Here is a 19,587-nt window from a genome sequence, read left to right as displayed (position 1 = left end):
TTTTTTTTTTTTTTTTGGAGACGGAGTTTCCCTCTTGTTACCTAGGCTGGAGTGCAATGGCGCTATCTCGGCTCACCGCAACCTCCGCCTCCCGGGTTCAGGCAATTCTCCTGCCCCAGCCTCCTGAGTAGCTGGGATTATAGGCACGCGCCACCATGCCCAGCTAATTTTTTGTATTTTTAGTAGAGACGGGGTTTCACCATGTTGACCAGGATGGTCTCGATCTCTTGACCTCGTGATCCACCCGCCTCGGCCTCCCAAAGTGCTGGGATTACAGGCTTGAGCCACCGCACCCGGCCTAACATTACACTTCTTAATCTTCTTTTTTGAGACAGGGTCTCCCTCCATTGCCCAGGCTGGAGTGCAGTGACAAGATTTCAGCTCATTGCAACCTCTGCCTCCTGGGTTCAGGCAATTCTCCCCACTCAGCCTCCTAAGTAGCCAGGATTATAGGCATGCACCACCACAGCCCGGCTAATTTTTGTATTTTCATTAGAGACAGGTTTCACCATATTGGTCAGGCTGGTTTTGAACACCCAACCTCAGGTGATCCATCCGCCTCAGCCTCAAAAGTGTGGGGATTACAGCCTTTAGCCACCGCACCTGGCCCTTAATCTTCTTTAGATATACCCGCCACCACGAATGGCTAATTTTTTGTATTTTTAGTAGAGACAGGGGTTTCACTGTGTTGGCCAGGCTGGTCTGGAACTCCTGACGTTGTGATCCACGCCCTTTGGCTGGGATTACAGGCCTGAGCCACTGCGCCCAGCCTCTAGTTCTCAATTCTTTAATTCAAATTATCTATTTCAATTCCTGAATATAAGTACACAGATTACATAAGTATTTAAATTTTAACATTTAAAAATCTGAGCTCTTCTTTCTCCTTCAGGCCTTTCTTGAAATGCTTTTTTCTAAAGCCCACATTCTCCAGTCTTCCTCATTTAATATGCAACACTCTAATCTCACCCCATCCCACATCATTCTGACACCCTTAATCACTCTTACCTCCTGTATTCTTCCTGTGGCGTTTATCATTGACATACCACATATGTTTTTGCTTATTTTTTATTCTTTCCTTAATAGGATGTAAGTTCCATGAGGACAAGGATTTTTGTTTTTTTCATTCACTTTTTTGTCCTAGCAGTTAGAACAGTTCCTAGTATATAATAGACCCTCAGGAAATATATTTTAAATGAATAGATGGAACTCTCCTTCTAACATTAAAATCCTAAGAGCTTTTATAATCTTCCTTTATATATAGTCAGTGTACTTGTTTTAATACATAATTTCATTATTCTTTTCTCTCTACCTCCTTTCCATCAATTGGAATACTTAAAATCTTACCCATAACTTTATTCTTCTGCATTTTTATCTGTGTAAAGAAAATAATAAGTTAAATATCATATTTACTTATTAACAAATTTTACTAAGAAGCTGTCCTCATTTGTAGTACTATTATTTTTTCTTGTTAATTAGTATTCTTTGTTATATTGTTTATATGGTGGGTCAATGACAGCTGCCATTAATCATCATCCAGCATTTATAGAACTCTTAGTGCCGGGTTCTCACTGCACTACCCCCGGGCCACAGACCAGTACCAGTGGGTGGCTTGTTAGGAACCGAGCCCCACAACAGGAGGTGACTGGTGGGCGAGGGAATTTTACTGCCTGAGCTCTGCCTCCTGGCAAATAAGCAGCAGCATTAGATTCTCATAGGGGCGCCAATCACATTGTGAACTGCACATTCGAGAAATCTGAGTTGCACACTCCTTATGAGAATCTAATGCCTGATGATATCAGATGGAACAGTTTCATTCCAAAATCATCCTCTGCCATGTCCGCCTTAGTCTGTGGAAAAATTGACTTCCACAAAACCAGTCCCTGGTGCCAAAAGGCCACTGACTTAATAAATATCTTTTTGGTCGTTCATATATGCCTTTACTTTGTCATCTGCAGTATAACTTCATCCTTCCTATGGTGTTGCTTGGATTGTTACATCACTATCATTACATGGTAGATAAAGTGTTAAGATCTATTTTATCAACTAAGAAACAGACAACAGGGAGATCAGATAACTTTGCCATGGTCAGTTGGTTAATTTCACAAGATTTTTAGGTGGGGCTGTACCTACATTTTAATAGATGTGTGTGACTTCTTAAAAAAAGATACTTAAAAATAATATTCTTTTAACAACTGGCATTTTAAAAGTTCTCAATGTATTTTTAAAATATAGTTTTTTTGTGGGGAATGGGGGTTTTCTGTTACAGAAATCATTCCAGACTGGGACAAATGCACGTCTAGATGAACGCATTTTTGCAATGTGTCAAGTGAAAAATCAGCCCTTGGTTTACCTTATGCTCACAACTCATCCCAATTTGTATAGAGTTGACAATCTCTCAGATGAGGTAAGATGGATTGCTTTTTTGTGGCTTTTATTTGAAGATTAGTAAGCCTAATCATAGTCAAGTACAGAAATGAGGAAGGGTTTGTTTATTATTTAAGGCTTTATCTTTTGTTTTTGCTTTTTTTGTTAAGACTAAGTAAAGAAATTTTAGTATAGGGAAGCTCCTAAAAATAGTGCTGGTAAGTCTCCTAAAATACCATCTGTAGAGCAGATTCTAAGAAATGGGAAGACTGTCAAATTGACCAGAGCAACTTATTTATTTATGCAAACAAATTGATCTTTTAACAACTGACATTTTAAAAGTTCTGGGTATATTTGTGCTCGCTTTGGCAGCACATATACTAAAATTGGAACAATACAGAGAAGATTAGCATGGTCCCTGTGCAAGGATGACATACACATTGTGAAGTGTTCCACATTTTAGGAACAAAAAACCAAACACTGAATGTTCTCACTCACAAGCAGGAGTTGAACAGTGAGAACACATGGACCCAAAGAAGGGAACATCACATACACTGGCATCTGTCAGGGGTTGAGGGGCAAGCGGAGGGAGAGCATTAGCACAAATACCTAATGCATGCGGGGCTTAAAACCCAGATGACAGGTGAATGGGTGCAGCAAACCACCGTGGCACATGTATACCTATGTAACAAACCTGCATGTTCTGCACATATATTCCAGAACTTAAAGTATATTTAAAAAAAAAAAAAAAGTTTTCAGTGTATTCTTAAAATATCTTTTCTGTGGAGAATAGGGGTTTTTTGTTATAGAAATCATTCCAGACTGGAACAAAAGTACATCTAGATCTGAGAGTGAAGTTACATCTGAACACCCAGTTCAATTTAACAGTGTCCTTGAATTAAAGAAAAAATATTTATCTAAGTTGCAACATTGTTTTCCTTTGGTAGAAATTTACCAGAATTAAAGAATGAAAATGTTAAATCAAAATCCATCTAAAACTGTGATCAAGTTAAGATACATATTTTGGAAGTAATGTTCTGGTTAAAAACCTTTCAAAATGTAAACAATTTAAGATACAGGATGGGCGAGGTGGCTCATGCCTGTAATCCCAGCACTGTGGGAGGCTGAGGCAGGTGGATCACCTGAGGCTGAGTTAGAGACCAGCCTGGCCAACATGGCAAAACCCCGTCTCTACTAAAAATACAAAAATTAGCTAGGCATGGTGATGCACACCTGTAATCCCAGCTACTTGGGAGGCTGAGGCAGGAGAATCACTGGGACCCAGGAGTTGGAGGTTGCACTGAGCCAAGATCGAGCCAGCCTCAGTGACAACAGAGGAAGACTCCATCTCAAAAAAAAAAAAAAAAAAAAGAATTTAAGATACCTTGCAAATATAAAGGAAAATTGCCTGTGAAATTTGAGGTAACTTTTTTTTTTTCTTTTTTTGAGATGGAGTTTTGCTCACATTGCCCAGGCTAGAGTGCAATGGCGCAATCTCAGCTCACTGCAACCTCTGCCTCCTGGATTCTAGAGATCCAGTCGCCTTGGCCTCCCAAAGTGCTGGGATTATAAGCGTGAGCCACCATGCCTAGCCTATTGCATTCTTTTTTAAAACAAGGGTTAGGATCGGAAGTTAATGGCCAGGCATGGTGGATCATGCCTGTAATCCCAGCACTTTAGGACGCCAAGGCAGGTGGATCACCTGAATTCAGGAGTTCAAGACCAGCCTGGCCAACATGGTGAAACCCCTTCTCTACTAAAAATACAAAAAATTAGCCAGGCATGATGGCACATACCTGTAATCCTAGCTACTCAGGAGACTGAGGCAGGAGAATCCCTTGAACCCGGGAGGTGGAGGTTGCAGTGAGCCGAGATCTGGGCCAACAAGAGCAAAACTGCATCTCAAAAGAAAAATAAAACAAGATCAGAAGTTAATTTGGCTTTATTGGGAGTCACAATGGCTTGGTTAGATAAGTGATAACAATCTAACTGTAACTATCGTCATCTTCTTTATGCTTAAATATGAATAATTGTGATTTACCTAAGCAAGGCCCAAACTCTTAGAGGAAACATTCATTGAATTTTTTGTTGTTTAATTGTGACTCCTTATTTCCTATAATTAAAACCTTTACTCATTTACTTAATTCCTCAGGGAGCACTCAACATCAATGATAGAACCATACCTCAGCCCCCCATTCTTCAGCTTTCAGTAGAGAAGCTGAGCAGAGATGGAGCTTTCCTCATGGATGCAGGCTCTGTAAGTAGTTTGACTTATCCTGACCCTCACTGCAAACTACTGTACTGTTTTAATTTAGCATTTGGTTTAATTTCCTTTAATATCTGTCTTCCTGAACAGATTTCATATGTTAACCTATGTAGAGTCATACACTGATTAATGATGTGTAAGTCATCGCTTATATGATGGTGATCCCATAAGATTTATGATGGAGCTGAAGAATTCCTATCACAGAGTATTTACTATGCAATTTCTAAAATTATTGTTTTAGAGCTGTACTCCTACGTAATTTAAAAAAAAGTTAACAGCCTCAGGCAGGTCTTTTAGAAGTATTCTAGAAGAAGATATTGTAATCTGAGGAGATGACAGCTTTGTGCATGTTATTGCCCCTGAAGATTTTCCAATGAGACAAGATGGGGAGGTGGAAGCCAGTGAGATTGATGATCTTGACGCTGTGGAGGCCTAGGCTAACGTGCGTTTGTGTTTCAGTATTTAACAAAAAATTTAAAAAGTAAAAAATAAAAAAATTTTAAAATTAGGGAAAAGTTTACAGAATAAGGATATAAAGAAAGAATATTTTTGTATAGCTGTACAATGTGTGTTTTAAGCTAAGTGTTATTACAAGAGAGTCAAAAAATTAAAAGAAGTTGGCTGGGCATGGTGGCTCATGCCTGTAATTCCAGCACTTTGGGAGGCCAAGGCAGTTGGATTGCTTGAGGTCAGGAGTTAGAGACCAGCCTGGGTAACATGGTGAAACCCTGTCTGTATTCAAAATACATATATTAGCCAGGCGTGGTGGCTCGCGCCTGTAGTCCCAGCTACTCAGAAAGCTGAGGTGAGAGAATCACTTGAACTGGGGAGGCTGAGGCTGCAGTAAGCTGAGGTCATGACACTGCACTGGAGCCTGGGCAACAGAATGAGACCTATTCTCAAAAAAAAAAAAAAAAAAAAAGTTTTTGGCTGGGCCCAGTGGCTCATGCCTGTAATCCTAACATTTTGGGAGGGCAAGGAGAGTGGACTGCTTGAGCCTAGGAATTCAAGAACAGCCTGGGCAACATGGCGAAACCCGTCTCTACTCAAAATACAAAAATCAGCCAGGCCTAGTGATGTGCACCTGTAGTACCAGCTACTTGGGAGGCTGAGGTGGGAAGATCACCTGAGCCCAGGAGGTTGAGGTTGCACTGAGCCGAGATAATACCACTGTACTCCAGCCTGGGCAGCAGAACAAGGCCCTTTTAAAAAAAAAAAAAATTAAAAGAGGCCGGGTGCAGTGGCTCATGCCTGTAATCTCAGCAGTTTGGGAGGCCGAGGCCAGTGGTTCACCTGCGGTTGAGAGTTCGAGACCAGCCTGACCAACATGGTGAAACCTGTCTCTACTAAAAATACAGAATTATTCGGACATGGTAGCACACACCTGTAATCCCAGCTACTCTGGAGGCTGAGGCAGGAGAATCACTTGAATCCGGGAGGCAGAGGTTGCAGTGAGCTGAGGTCACACCATTGCACTCCAACCTGGGCAACAAGAGTGAAACTCGTCTCAAAAAAAAAAAAAAAAGAAAAAAATTAAAAAGCTTATAAAAGTTATAGTAAGCTAAGGTTAATTACTGAAAATTAACCTTAAGAAAGAAATTTATATATATATATAGTATGGCCTAAAAATGCAGTATTTATAAAGTTTATAGCAGTATGCGGTAATGTCCTAGGCCTTTATATTCACTCACCACTCACTGACTCACCCAGAGCAACTTTCAGTCTTATGGGCTCCATTCATAGTAAGTGTCCTATACAAATATCTGTTTATCTCTTCTACCATATTTTTACTATACTTTTCCTATTTTTAAATACACACTTACTATTGTGTTATAGTTGCCTACAGTGTTCAGTACAGTAACATGCTCTAGAGGTTTGTAGCCTAGGAGCAGTAAGCTATACCATATGGCCAAGGTATGCAGTAGGCTATTACCATTGAGGCTTATGTAAATACAGTATGATGTTCACAAAATTAAATCACATAACAACACATTTCTCAGCATATATCCCCATTGTTCAGCGATTGATGACAGTATATTTGTCACCTTCCCCCTTCTTTCCTCCTTGTTTCATGCCAAGCATAAAATGTCTTATCATGGTAAATAGTAATTATTATTAATTCAATTAAAGGCTGTACAATCTCACTAAATATACTTAGCTTTTTTGATATTTTAAAATATACTCAGTCAGGCTGGGCATGGTGGCTCATGCCTGTAATCCCAGCACTGTGGGAGGCCAAGGCAGATGGATCACTTGAGGTGAGGAGTTCAAGACTAGCCTGGCCAACATGGTGAAACCCCATCTCTACTAGAAATACAAAAATTATCTGAGCATGGTGGCACACACCTGTAATCCCAGCTACTCGGGAGGCTGAAGTGGGAAATTGTTTGAACACAGGAGGCAGAGGTTGCAGTGAACCAAGACTGTACCACTGCACTTCAGCCTGCACGACAGAGTGAGACCCTGTCTCACAAGTATATATATAAAATAAAAATAAAATATACTCAGTCAACAGACTTACCTTTATGTATGGTACATCTCAAAATAATTTTATTCTTGTCCTTAGGTACTGATGCTTTGGGTTGGAAAAAATTGTGCACAGAGTTTTCTGAGTCAAGTTCTAGGAGTTCAAAACTATGCATCAATTCCACAGCCTATGGTAAGTCTCTTTTTTTTATAGTGATTATAAAAGGCATTTCAAAGGTCACAAAAACATGAATAGCCCCTATTTTGATATCAGAAAACAATAACAAAATTATACCAAACATTTTTATTGATAGGTTTTTATATTAATGGATTCTATGATTCCATTCATAGAATCACTAGGGAATTTATGTATTTAAACGACAGATAGGCTGGGTGTGGTGGCTCACAGTGTAATCCCAGCACCTTGGGGGGCTGAGGTGGGTTGATTACCAGGTCAAAAGATTCAGACCATCCTGGCCAATATGGTGAAAACCTGTCTCTACTAAAAATACAAAAATTAGCTGGGTGTGGTGACAAAAGCCTGTAGGCTCAGCTACTCGGGAGGCTAAGGCAGGAGAATCACTTGAACGTGGGAGGCAGAGGTTGCATTCACACCACTGCACTCCAGCCTGGTGACAGAGCAAGACTACGTCTTAAAAAAAAAAAAAAAAAAAAAGAAAAGAAAAAAGATATGCCAGGCATGGTGGCTCATACTTGTAATCCCAGCACTTTGGGAAGCTGAGGTGAGAGGATTACCCAAGCTCTGGGGTTTGAAACCACCCTGAGCAACATAGTGAGACCCCATAACTACAAAAAATTTTTAAAATAGCTGGGCATGGTGGCACACAACTGTGGTCTTAGCGACTCAGGAGGCTGAGGTGGGAAGATTGCTAAGGCCAGGGAGGTTGAGGCAGAAGGAGCAGTGATTGCGCCGCTGCACTCCAGCCTGGACAAAAGAGCAAGAACCTGTCTCAAAAAATAAAAAATAAAAGACAGCTATATCAGGATTATAGCTAGGATATGCAGTGGATTTCAGGCCTGGAACAAACTACTGGACTGGATGACTAAGTGTTTTAAGTAATGAGTAAATAAGAAATGGTTATATTTTTAGTAATACCTGAATGAATCAATTAATTCTGGATGTCATGCTAAAATGAAGAGAGGAACTAAGAGGGTTTTCTAGATTAGGGCTTAGCAAACTATGCCCAAGGGGTACCTGCTACTTGTTTTTGTAAATTTGGTTTCTTTGGGGCCGGGTGCGGTGGCTCTTGCACGTGAACTCGGGAGGTGGAGGTTGCAGTGAACCGAGATCACGCCATTGCATTCCTACCAGAGCAACAAGAGCAAAACTCTGTCTCAAAAAAAAAATAAAGTTTCATTGGAACATCCATGCCCATTCACTTATATATTGTTTATGGCTACTTTGGTGTAACAATGGCAAATTGAGTAGCTGCAGCACAGACCAAATGACCTACAAGCCTAAGGTATTTACCATGTGGGTCTTTAAGAAGTTTGCCTACTCCTGTTCTGGATTATTTGTAGAAAATTGTAGTCCCGCCGGGCGCGGTGGCTCACGCCTGTAATCCCAGCACTTTGGGAGGCCGAGGTGGGTGGATCACGAGGTCAATTGATCGAGACCATCCTGGTCAACATGGTGAAACCCTGTCTCTACTAAAAAAAATACAAAAATTAGCTGGGCATGGTGGCGCACATCTGTAGTCCCAGCTACTCAGGAGGCTGAGGCAGGAGAATTGCTTGAACTTGGGAGGCGGAGGTTGCGAGGTTGCAGTGAGCCGAGATCGCACCATTGCACTCCAGCCTGGGTAACAAGAGAGAAACTCTGTCTCAAAAAAAAAAAAAAAGAAAATTGTAGTCCCAAGTCAAGTTGCATTGGCATGACTGTGGGAATTTTTTAGGAAAGCAAAATCTTAGGACCACACCCTTGCCCCAGACCTCCTATATCTTTATCTGTAGTTCAACAAGATTATCAGGTGATTGCTATACATGTTAAAATTTAAGGCCAAGTATGGGGGCTCACACCTGTTATCCCAGCACTTTGGGAGACCAAGGTGGGCAGATTGTTTGAGCCCAGGAATTTTAGACCAGCCTGAGCAACCTGGTGAGATCCTTATCTCTACTAAAAATACAAAAATTAGCTGGCAGGTGGGGCACACCTCTTATTCCAGCTACTGGAGGTTGGGGGGCTGAGGTGAGAGAATCACTTGAGCCTTGGAAGGCAGTGGAGGTTATAGTGAGCCATGATTGCACCAGTGCACTTCAGCCTGGGCAACATAGGAAGACCCTGTCTCAAAAAAATAAGATAAATTTGAGTAGGCTGGGCACAATGGCTTACATCTGTAATCCCAGCACTTTGGGAGGCTGAGGCAGGTATATTGCCTGAGTCTAGGAGTTTGAAACCAGCCTGGGCAACAGGTGAAACCTTATCTCTATAAGAATTACAATAGCCAGGCATGGTGTGCACATCTATAGTCCCAGCTACACAGGAGGCTGAGGTGGGAGGATCACCAGAATCAGGAGATTGAGACTGCAGTGAGCCATGATTGTGCCACTGCACTCCAGCCTGGCGACAGAGACCTTGTCTCAAAAAAGAAAACAAAAAAAATGTAATTAAAAAAATTAAAATTTGAGAAGTACCATGAACCATATATTAGATATATAATTAATTTGATTATTGTTGGTTTTGATTAACAGACAGACCTTCCAGAACTTGATACACCAGAATCTGCCAGAATAATAACTTTCATCTCTTGGCTTAGAGAGCAGAGACCATTCTTCCCAATACTTTATGTAATAAGGTAAGTCGAATTTTCCATTTGCTAGTAGTAAAACACTTTGTTTGGCCTTGCCACAACCTGTTTCAAATAATGGATATATGTGATCTAATGTTTAAGCAACCTTTTACAAGAGTATAGCAAAAAAAAGAAGAAAAAGAATTCTTCTCAATAAATAGCAGTAAAGCATGCCTTAGATCCAATTATTGAAAATACTATACTTTTTTCTTTTCTTTTCTTTTCTTTTTTTTTGAGACAGAGTCTAACTCCGTCACCAGGCGCCAGGCTGGAGTGCAGTGGCACTACCTCAGCTCACTGCAACCTCCGCCTCCCGGGTTCAAGCAATTCTCCTGCCTCAGCCTCCCAAGTAGCTGACACTACAGCCACATGCCACCACACCCAGCTAATTTTTTTGTATTTTTAGTAGAGATAGAGTTTCACCATATTGGCCAGGATGGTCTCGATCTCTTGACCTCGTGATCCACCCACCTCGGCCTCCCAAAGTGTTGGGATTACAGGCGTGAGCCACTGTCTTTTTTTTTTTTTTTTTTTGAGATGGAGTCTTGCTCTGTTGCCCAGGCTGCAGTGCAGTGGCACAGTCTTAGCTCACTGCAACCTCTGCCTCCCGGGTTCTTGCAGTTCTCCTGCCTCAGCCTACCAAGTAGCTGGGCCTACAGGTGAATGCTGCCATGCCCAGCCAATTTTTTGTATTTTAGTAGAGACGAGGTTCCACCATGTTGCCCAGGCTGGTCTTGAACTCCTGAGCTCAGGCAATCCACCCACCTCAGCCTCCCAAAGTGCTGGGATTACAGGCATGAGCCACCACGCCTGGCCCACTTTTTTCATTTTTAATTGACTAATAATAGGTGTATATATTTATGGGGTACACTGATTTCTTTTTTGTTTTTGTTTTGAGATAGAGTCTCACTCTGTCACCCAGGCTGGAGTGCAGTGGCGAGATCTCGGCTCACAGCAACCTCCGCTTCCCGGGTTCAAGCGATTCTCCTCCCTCAGCCTCCTAAGTCTGGGAGTGCAGGCACGCACCACCACACCCGGCTAATTTTTTGTATTTTTAGTAGAGACGGGGTTTCACCATGTTGGTCAGGCTGGTCTCGAACTCCTGACCTTGTGATCCACCCGCCTCGGCCTCCCAAAGTTCTGGGATTACAGGCATGAGCCACCGCAATATCTTGATCCTTGTATACATTATGGACTGGTCAAATTAGGCTAATTAACATATATATCTCCTCAGCCAATTATTGTTTCTTTGTAGTGAGAACATTTAAAACTCATTATTTTGCCTATTTTAAAATATGCAATACATTATCATTAACCATAGCCATCATACTGTGTAATAGGTAACCAGAATCTATTCCTCCTAACAAAATTTTGTACCCTTTGACTAACATCTCTTCTTTCCTTCTCCACACCCACCTTCTGCCCCCTAGCCTCTGATAACCATAATTCTACTTTCTACTTACATGGGTTCAACTTTTTTAGATTCCACACATAAGCTAGTTCTTGTGGTATTTGTCTCTCTGTGCCTGGTTTATTTCAGTTAGCGTAATGTCCTTTAGCTCCATCCATGTCACAAATGACAAAATTTCCTGTTTTTTAAAGGCTGAATGGAATTCCATTGTATATATATACCCCATTTGAAAAATCCATTCATTTAGTTATTTCTTTATCTTGGGTGTTGTGAATAATGCTGCAATGATCATGGAAGTGCAGGCATCTCTTTGATAAACTGATTTTAATTCCTTTGTATATGTACTCAGAAGTGGAATTTCTGGATCAACTGCCTATCTTAATTCCACCATAAGCTTTTCCCTTAAACAACTTGAAGTTCACCTAACCAAGTATTTTCAGAGAAAGCCTCTAGAAATAACTGTTTATATAGTAAATGTTATGATGGTTATGAGGAAATCAGAAGTCTTCTGACGGGCCAGGTACGGTGGCTCACGCCTGTAATCCCAGCACTTTGGGAGGCAAGTGGATCACGAGGTCAGGAGATGGAGCCCATCATGGACAACATGGTGAAACCCCATCTCTACTAAAAATACAAAAAAAATTAGCTGGGCGTGGTGACGTACACCTGTAACCCCAGCTACTCAGGAGGCTGAGGCAGGAGAATTGCTAAAACCCAGGATGTGGAGATTGCAGTGAGCAGAGATCTCACCACTGCACTATAGCCTGGGGGACAGTTCGAGACTCTGTCTCAAAAAAAACAAAAAAAAGCTTTCTGACAAGTCTGTTTATTTTACTGTTACATTTTATCTAAAAATTTTTGCCTTTTATTCCTAAGGGATGAGAGTCCAATGAAAGCAAACTTCCTTCAAAACATGATAGAAGACAGAACAGAATCTGCATTATCATATTATGAATTCCTGTTGCATATACAGCAACAAGTGAATAAATGAACAAATGACGAAGTTTGACTTAATTATTTCTAAGGAATGTCACAATAGTGCAGAATACCTGGAAATGTGTAATACCTTCTTTTTCTATCGTTTGTGGACTAATGTGTTGATTGAGATGTTCTCACTGTGATTTCAACAACCTATAGCAAATAAAAGACCACAGCAGAGAAGCAAACATGCAACTTTGAAATATTGTATTTTTCAAATCAGAATCTAGCTACATATGATTGGATACTTTTTTCTTGCCAATTATGTTTGAGTTGTTATGGATTAAAATAAGACAAGACAATATTGCAGAGGCAAAGTACATTTTGTAAAATAAAGATTTCTGTGTTCTACATGTATATTTCTCATTTTTTATTTTTCTGAATTTTTGGCTGCTACATTTAAAACCTCACAAGACTAAGTGTTGCAGGGAAGTTACAGATTCATTGATAGTAATGTTTTTAAAATAAAAACAATTGGAAGTAAATATAATGTAGGAAGACTAGGATTCAATCCCCACACCTGTCCTTTTTTTTTTTTTTTTTCTTTTTTAAGGAAGGGAAAGGATCATTATGTTGCCTAAAACTAGAGTTAACTAATTATAGTATAGCTTGAGAAAAATATGAAGTAACACGTTCAAGCTTTAAAATCTGTCAGTATTCTTTATACTTGAAGAACAAAGTCTCTTTGATTTGAAGTGAGAACTATCATTAGGTGGTTTTCTGATTTCCTGCCCAACACTTGGACATACTGTCTTAATCTGTAGTGAAAAGAATTTGAGCTGCTTCATAAACATTGGGACTGGCAATAATAATAGGGAGATAAGAAACTTTAATTTATCTTGATCCAAAAGTGGATTTTGTTTGGTACATTTCTGCTCTGGGTATGTAGTAAAAGTGGGGTTTTTTTGGTGAAATGAGGGTGAATGAAAGAAATGAAAGGTTTTAAAGTGCTATCCAAAAACGTCAGTAAAATTTTTCTAAGGAGTTTAATTGTTAAATTGGAAGTCACTCATAAGAAGTATTTATTCTTTAATATGAAAATCTTATTAAGGCATAAATGCTGCTGATTGATTTGATGGATATTAAGATTACACACATCCAACATATTGAAGTTATAAAAGAAACTTGATTTCTGAAAATCCTTAAGAGAATGCTTTCTTGATTCAGCTAGGGAAATATTATAGTCAAAACTATTGAGTGAATTTTGTTTACAAATAGGTAAATTATACATTTGTATATTTAAAGTGCTGTGACATATCTTTATGAGTGGCTCAGTTTTCATAATACATTTTGTCTTATGAATTTCTTAAAATATGTTCATGTATAATACTTGATCAAAATATTTTGGGTTTTTTTGTTTTGTTATAATGGGTTAGAAAATGTGTTTACAATCTTGGTCTTACATGATCACCAATGAAATAGTAACTTTCAGGTTTATATCAATATGAGCTGACTTTAACAGAGTTGTTTCGGAGAGGGAAGAAGCAGTCCCTCTACAGTATACAACTACTGCTTGCCAGCTGGATCAAAATAATCATGTTTTATGAAAATATCTCCCTTAAGCAGTGTTAAGGTTGGTTTGCAGTGTGCAGGTGGCACATTGAACTGGAAGTTTTCTTGAAAGTCGCTTCATCTTATAGGAAGCAATTTTCAAATTGAAGCAAATTATATTATCCCCTCTTTTAAAGAAACAGTCGTTATGATCTGGATGTGGTGGCCCATGCCTGTAATCCCAGCACTTTGGGAGGCTGAGGCGGGTGGATCACCTGATGTCGGGAATTCAGGACCAGCCTGACCAACATGGAGAAACCCCATCTCTACTAAAAATACAAAGTTAGCTGGGCATGGTGGCAGGTGCCTGTAATCCCAGCTACTCGGAGGCTGAGGCAGGAGAATTGCTTGAACCTAGGAGACAGAGGTTGCAGTGAGCCAAGATCACGCCATTGCACTACAAACTGGGCAACAAGAGCAAAAACTGTCTCAAAGATAAAAAAAAATAAATAGTCATTATGTACAGATGTTTCTTAAAATAACTAAAATGTTCCTCTTAATGTGATTTTAAGTGGAGTTATTTGTAGGTCCTTTCTTAAAAGTAGTAAAGAATCTTCCAGAGGGAAACATTTGTGCTTCTAGGGATAATCTTCCTTGTGCCTCACTACATCCCTAAGTGGGTATGACTCTTGTTACTACCACATGCTTTATTAGTATATTTCACAAATTTACTTTTAAAAATTATTTTAGATACTGTGTAACATGTGCAATCCAGAATAATTTTTATAACAGGTCATGAAAAACATAACTTTAGTTAGGATTCACAATATTTGTTCTCCACATAAAGCGAGAATGAATGAGCCTTTGGAGATATTGATACAAAGCAATTATTTTTTGCAATGTTGAATGTGTTTTTAGTTTGATTCTTTTTTTTTTTTTCCAATAGGGCACTACCTGCCATATCATCTTGTATTACTTTTTGATGTAAAGCAACTAATATTTACACTATGCCATATTTTTTTTATCATAGTTGTAAATTATGAAATATCCTTGAATTTTCTACAGATCTACAACTACTAATGTAATAGACAAGGGCAATCTTGGTATTTAAATCTGAGCATGGCAGTTCTACCATAAAAAGTACTCTATTTTTCTAATTTCTAGGATTTTTAAAATAACGTTTCTGTAAGTCTGACATACTAATAGTCACTCAAGCAGTTACCATTTATTTTAGTTTACATATATTTTCACTGTTTTTAATTTAATGTAATGTATTGAGTCTAATAGACTGTTTTGCAATAATTAGAATAAAGATTTATTTCTTCTAATCAAAGATGCATAACAGCTATTATCTAGGGGACCACCAAATGTGATTTCAAGGTTTTGTTAACTATTATAAATGTAATCCTTATATAGAAATTTTAATTTTGTAAAGTAGTGTATAATATTGTAATATTAAATTCTTGTTCTCAGATTCAAGTATGTATTGATCTTCAATGTGCTGTGTTAAATCTTGCTTCTCTGAAATGTTGGAAACAAGATTTGTCTTCCTTTTTACAGTTTGTAATTTTCACTGTCTTATTCCTGTATAAAAAAACAAAGTCATTTGTAACCCATGCAAACAATCGTTTGATCTGTGCTAACTTATCCACTTGGATATTCAATAAAGTTAATTGAAAGAGCTTATATATAGTTACTAGTTATTTAAAGTTATATGAGCCTGGTACAGTGGCTCACACTTGTAATCCCAGCAGTTTGGGAAGCCCAGGTATGAGGATCACTTGAAGCCTGGAGTTTAAGACCAGTCTGGGCCAGATGGCGAGACCTTGTCTCTACAAAATAGTTTTTATTTTTATTTATTTATTTATTTTTTTATGTTTTTTATTTTTTTTTTTTTTGAGTCGGAGTTTCGCTCTTCTTACCCAGGCTGGAGTGCAATGGCGCGATCTCGGCTCACCGCAACCTCCGCCTCCTGGGTTCAGGCAATTCTGCCTCAGCCTCCTAAGTAGCTGGGATTACAGGCACGCGCCACCATGCCCAGCTGATTTTTTGTATTTTTAGTAGAGACGGGGTTTCACCGTTTTGACCATGATGGTCTCGATCTCTTGACCTCATGATCCACCCGCCTCGGCCTCCCAAAGTGCTGGGATTACAGGCTTGAGCCACCGCGCCCGGCCAAAATAGTTTTTAAAAGTAGGCTGGGTGAGGTGGCTCACGCCTGTAATCCCAACACTTTGGGAGGCCAAGGCAGGTGGATCTACTGAGCTTAGGAGTTCAAAACCACCCTGCCAACATGGTAAAACCCCATCTCTACTAAAAATACAAAAATTAGCCGGGCATGGTGGCAGGCGCCTAATCCCAGCTACTCAGGAGACCAAGGCACGAAAATTGCTTGAACCCAGGAGGCAGAGGTTACAGTGAACCGATATCGCACCACTGCACTCTAGCCTGGGCGACAAATCGAGACTCAGTCTCAAAAAAAGAAAAAAGAAAAAGCCAGGCGCGGTGGCTCACGCCTGTAATCCCAGCACTTTGGGAGGCTGAGGTAGGCGGATCACGAGGTCAAGATATCAAGATGATCCTGGCCAACATGCTGAAACCCTGTCTCTACTGAAAATACAAAAATTAGCTGGGTGTGGTGGCAGGTGCCTGTAGTCCCAGCTACTTGGGAAACTGAGGCAGGAGAATTGCTTGAACCTGGTAGGCAGAGGTTGCAGTGAGCAGAGATCGAACCACTGCACTCCAATCTGGTGACAGAGCAAGACTCCAACTCGAAAAAAAAAAGTATTGGGGCATGGTAACTCTTGCTTGTAGTCCCAGCTACTCGGGAGGCTGAGGCGGAGGATCTCTTCAGCCCCCATGCATGAAGCTGCAATGAATCGTGACTGTGCCCTGCATTCCAGCCAGGGCAAGAAAGCAAAACCCTGTCTCTTAAAATAACTAAAAAGTGACACGAACAACTTGTCAATTACTAAGTAGTACTATGTCGTGCATCCAGGTTAAATTAGTAAAAAACTATTGCTGAAGGTGCTTTAAATAGTGTGAGTAGATATGTGGGAAGTCAGTTGTAGCCCAGGCTGGAATGCGGTGGCGCAATCTCGGCTCACTGCAATCTCCACCTCCCGGGTCCCGGTTCAAGCAATTCTCCTGCCTCAGGGCTCCTGAGTAGCTGGAATTACTGGTATATGCCCAGCTAATTTTTGTATTTTTAGTAGAGACAGGGTTTCACCATGTTGGCCAGGCTGGTCTTGGACTCCTGACCTTGTGACCCACCCACGTTGACCTCCCAAAGTGCAGGGATTACAGGCATGAGCCATGGTGCCTGGCCTAAATGAATTCTTTTTTTTTTTTGGAAACGGAGTTTCGCTCTTGTTACCCAGGCTGGAGTGCAATGGCGCGATCTCGGCTCACCGCAACCTCTGCCTCCTGGGTTCAGGCAATTCTCCTGCCTCAGCCTCCTGACTAGCTGGGATTACAGCTAATTTTTTGTATTTTTTAGTAGAGACGGGGTTTCACCGTGTTGACCAGGATGGTCTTGATCCTTGACCTCGTGATCCACCCGCCTCAGCCTCCCAAAGTGCTGGGATTACAGGCGTGAGCCACCGCGCCCGGCCCCCTAAATGAATTCTTAATGCTTGCTCCTCAAGGATAGCTGGGTTTGAAATTGTGTATCAAAGGTTATTTTTCCATTGATAATGTTAAGATACTACTCCATTGTCTTCTGTATCCTTGTGTTTTAAGAAGATGACTGGCCAGGCCAGTGCAGTGGCTCACACCTGTAATCCCACCACTTTTCGGAGGCCAGGACAAGCAGATCACCTGAGATCGGGAGTATGAGACCAGCTTAACCAACATGGAGAAACCTCCTATCTACTAAAAATACAAAATTAGCCGAGTGTGGTGGTGCATGCCTGCATTTTTAATAGAGACAGGGTTTCACCATGTTGACCAGGCTGGTCTCAAACTCCTAGCCTCAAGTGATCCACCTGTCTTGGCTTTAATCCTTAATGTTCTGTAGTTTTATTACTCTTGGTGTTTTTTTTTTTTAAATCCTGCTTGTTAGTCAGAGTACACTTTAAAGATCCTTATCTACAATTCTGAAAAACTCCCTGCCATTTCCTTTTCAAATATTTGAAAACTGTTCTCTAAAATTAAATCTTTCTGGAGTAAATTTCTATTCCAACTTCTAACTCGGCTGGAAGAATTTAAGTGTTGTATTTCTTCATGTTTGTTGGAATATGGGTTTTCAGGCATATTTGAATGGGTATATTTTTATTTTTGTTTTAGTTCATCTCGCTTTGTTTATGCCTACTTCTTATCTAAGGGTTTTGCAATTGCCTTTTCCTGACCCCTTCTCCAGAACTGGGGCTCATAGTGGTGCTTGTGGGCTCCTATTCTGTAATGATTTAGGGATGTCATCATTGCAGTCACCTACAGTGGGAAGTGTAATTGTTGCCCTCCCTTCTGTATTCCTTCTTTTAAAGTGGAAATCCGAGTCTGGGTAGGTCAATAGCAAATTACCTGTTGAACATTTTTGGAGCAAGGACAGGCTTGAAACAGTTGGGTCTGGTCTTCCCTGTCTCATATAGAGCATAACTAATGCCTGTAACCCCATAAAATGTTCTCTTTCTCCTGCTTCTGGACCTGTAGTCCACCAGGCAACTGATTTCAGCTCTGCACTTTACTGTGTCCCTGACTTTGATCTACTGAGATGTATCTCATGGTTTTGAATCAAACAAGCTATCCTTTGTCTCCTTTTATATTTTTAACTGTTACTTCTGTGTGTAGAAGAGAGGAATCCAAGCATCAGATTACTGCCATAATTGTAACACCCCAAAACTGGATTCTAGTTTTATCACTTAATTCATACTGTTCAATCTGTTCAGCTTTATATCTACAGTTTTTTAAATTACTAATATTTCTATGGCCATACCAGCAAAAAAATGAAATTTTTTTAAAATTACTAATATTAGCCTACCTGAAAAATACTAGGATCAAATAAAAATTATACATAAAAGGCCGGGCGCGGTGGCTCAAGCCTGTAATCCCAGCACTTTGGGAGGCCGAGGCGGGTGGATCACGAGGTCAAGAGATCGAGACCATCCTGGTCAACACGGTGAGACCCCGTCTCTACTAAAACTACAAAAAATTAGCTGGGCATGGTGGCGTGTGCCTGTAATCCCAGCTACTCAGGAGGCTGAGGCAGGAGAATTGCCTGAACCCAGGAGGCGGAGGTTGCGGTGAGCCGAGATCGTGCCATTGCACTCCGGCCTGGGTAACAAGAGCGAAACTCCGTCTCAAAAAAAAAAAAAAAAAAAAAAAAAATTATACATAAAACTCATTGAAAATACCAAGTTTTGACACTTGCTCTAAGATAAAAATTTCTGCAAATATTCTGGTAAATTCTGAATACCAGTACTAAAAAGTCTAGTACTCAGTGCTAGACTTGGGGCAAAGTGGTACATTTTTTTAAAAAAAAGGAAGAGCCTGCCCTTAGAAAGTCTAGAGTGAGGGAGATAGAAATTAGTATGTATGTACGTATGCACATCATTTATCAAAGAATCACATACCACTGAGGTGTGCTAGAAAGGATAACTGTAACTACAGAAACCCTACGAGGAAAAGGTTCCCCAGACATTGGTAGGCACATAACATGAAATCTGGACACTTTTCACTCTCACCTAACTTAAATGGGCCATCAAATATCAATACATCTATATAAAGAACTGAAACTTTCGGCCGGGCGTGGTGGCTCATGCCTGTAATCCAAGCACTTTGGAGGCCAAGGTGGGTGGATCACC

The 19,587-nt window shown here is 40.3% G+C and overlaps 1 protein-coding gene and 1 non-coding gene across 5 annotated transcripts in view; both read left to right on the top strand.

The window, feature by feature from the left end:
* The window catches only part of SEC24A (SEC24 homolog A, COPII coat complex component), a 74,406-nt gene extending 61,754 nt beyond the window's left edge, over positions 1 to 12,652 (top strand). For 3 of the 4 annotated variants that reach the window (XM_032249665.1, XM_032249591.1, XM_032249733.1), the window contains 5 exons: positions 2,267 to 2,404; positions 4,517 to 4,621; positions 7,197 to 7,289; positions 9,809 to 9,912; positions 12,194 to 12,652. In XM_032249665.1, the coding sequence (XP_032105556.1) occupies positions 2,267 to 2,404; positions 4,517 to 4,621; positions 7,197 to 7,289; positions 9,809 to 9,912; positions 12,194 to 12,308 (555 nt within the window). In that variant the 3' untranslated portion in view covers positions 12,309 to 12,652. Of the gene's footprint in view, positions 1 to 2,266; positions 2,405 to 3,173; positions 3,464 to 4,516; positions 4,622 to 7,196; positions 7,290 to 9,808; positions 9,913 to 12,193 lie in introns of those variants that run through there. The other variant, XM_032249803.1, reaches the window with a different exon arrangement.
* On the top strand, positions 2,721 to 2,826 carry LOC116554113. Its single transcript, XR_004270054.1, has one exon. It is a non-coding gene; the product is annotated as a U6 spliceosomal RNA (small nuclear RNA).
* Positions 12,653 to 19,587: the final 6,935 nt, after the last annotated feature.

The sequence above is a fragment of the Sapajus apella genome, unplaced genomic scaffold, assembly GCF_009761245.1.
Source record: "Sapajus apella isolate SASKATOON/1434 unplaced genomic scaffold, GSC_monkey_1.0 scaffold1, whole genome shotgun sequence".
In the NCBI taxonomy this organism is placed as follows: domain Eukaryota; kingdom Metazoa; phylum Chordata; class Mammalia; order Primates; family Cebidae; genus Sapajus; species Sapajus apella.
This window is presented reverse-complemented; position numbering and strand designations above follow the sequence as displayed.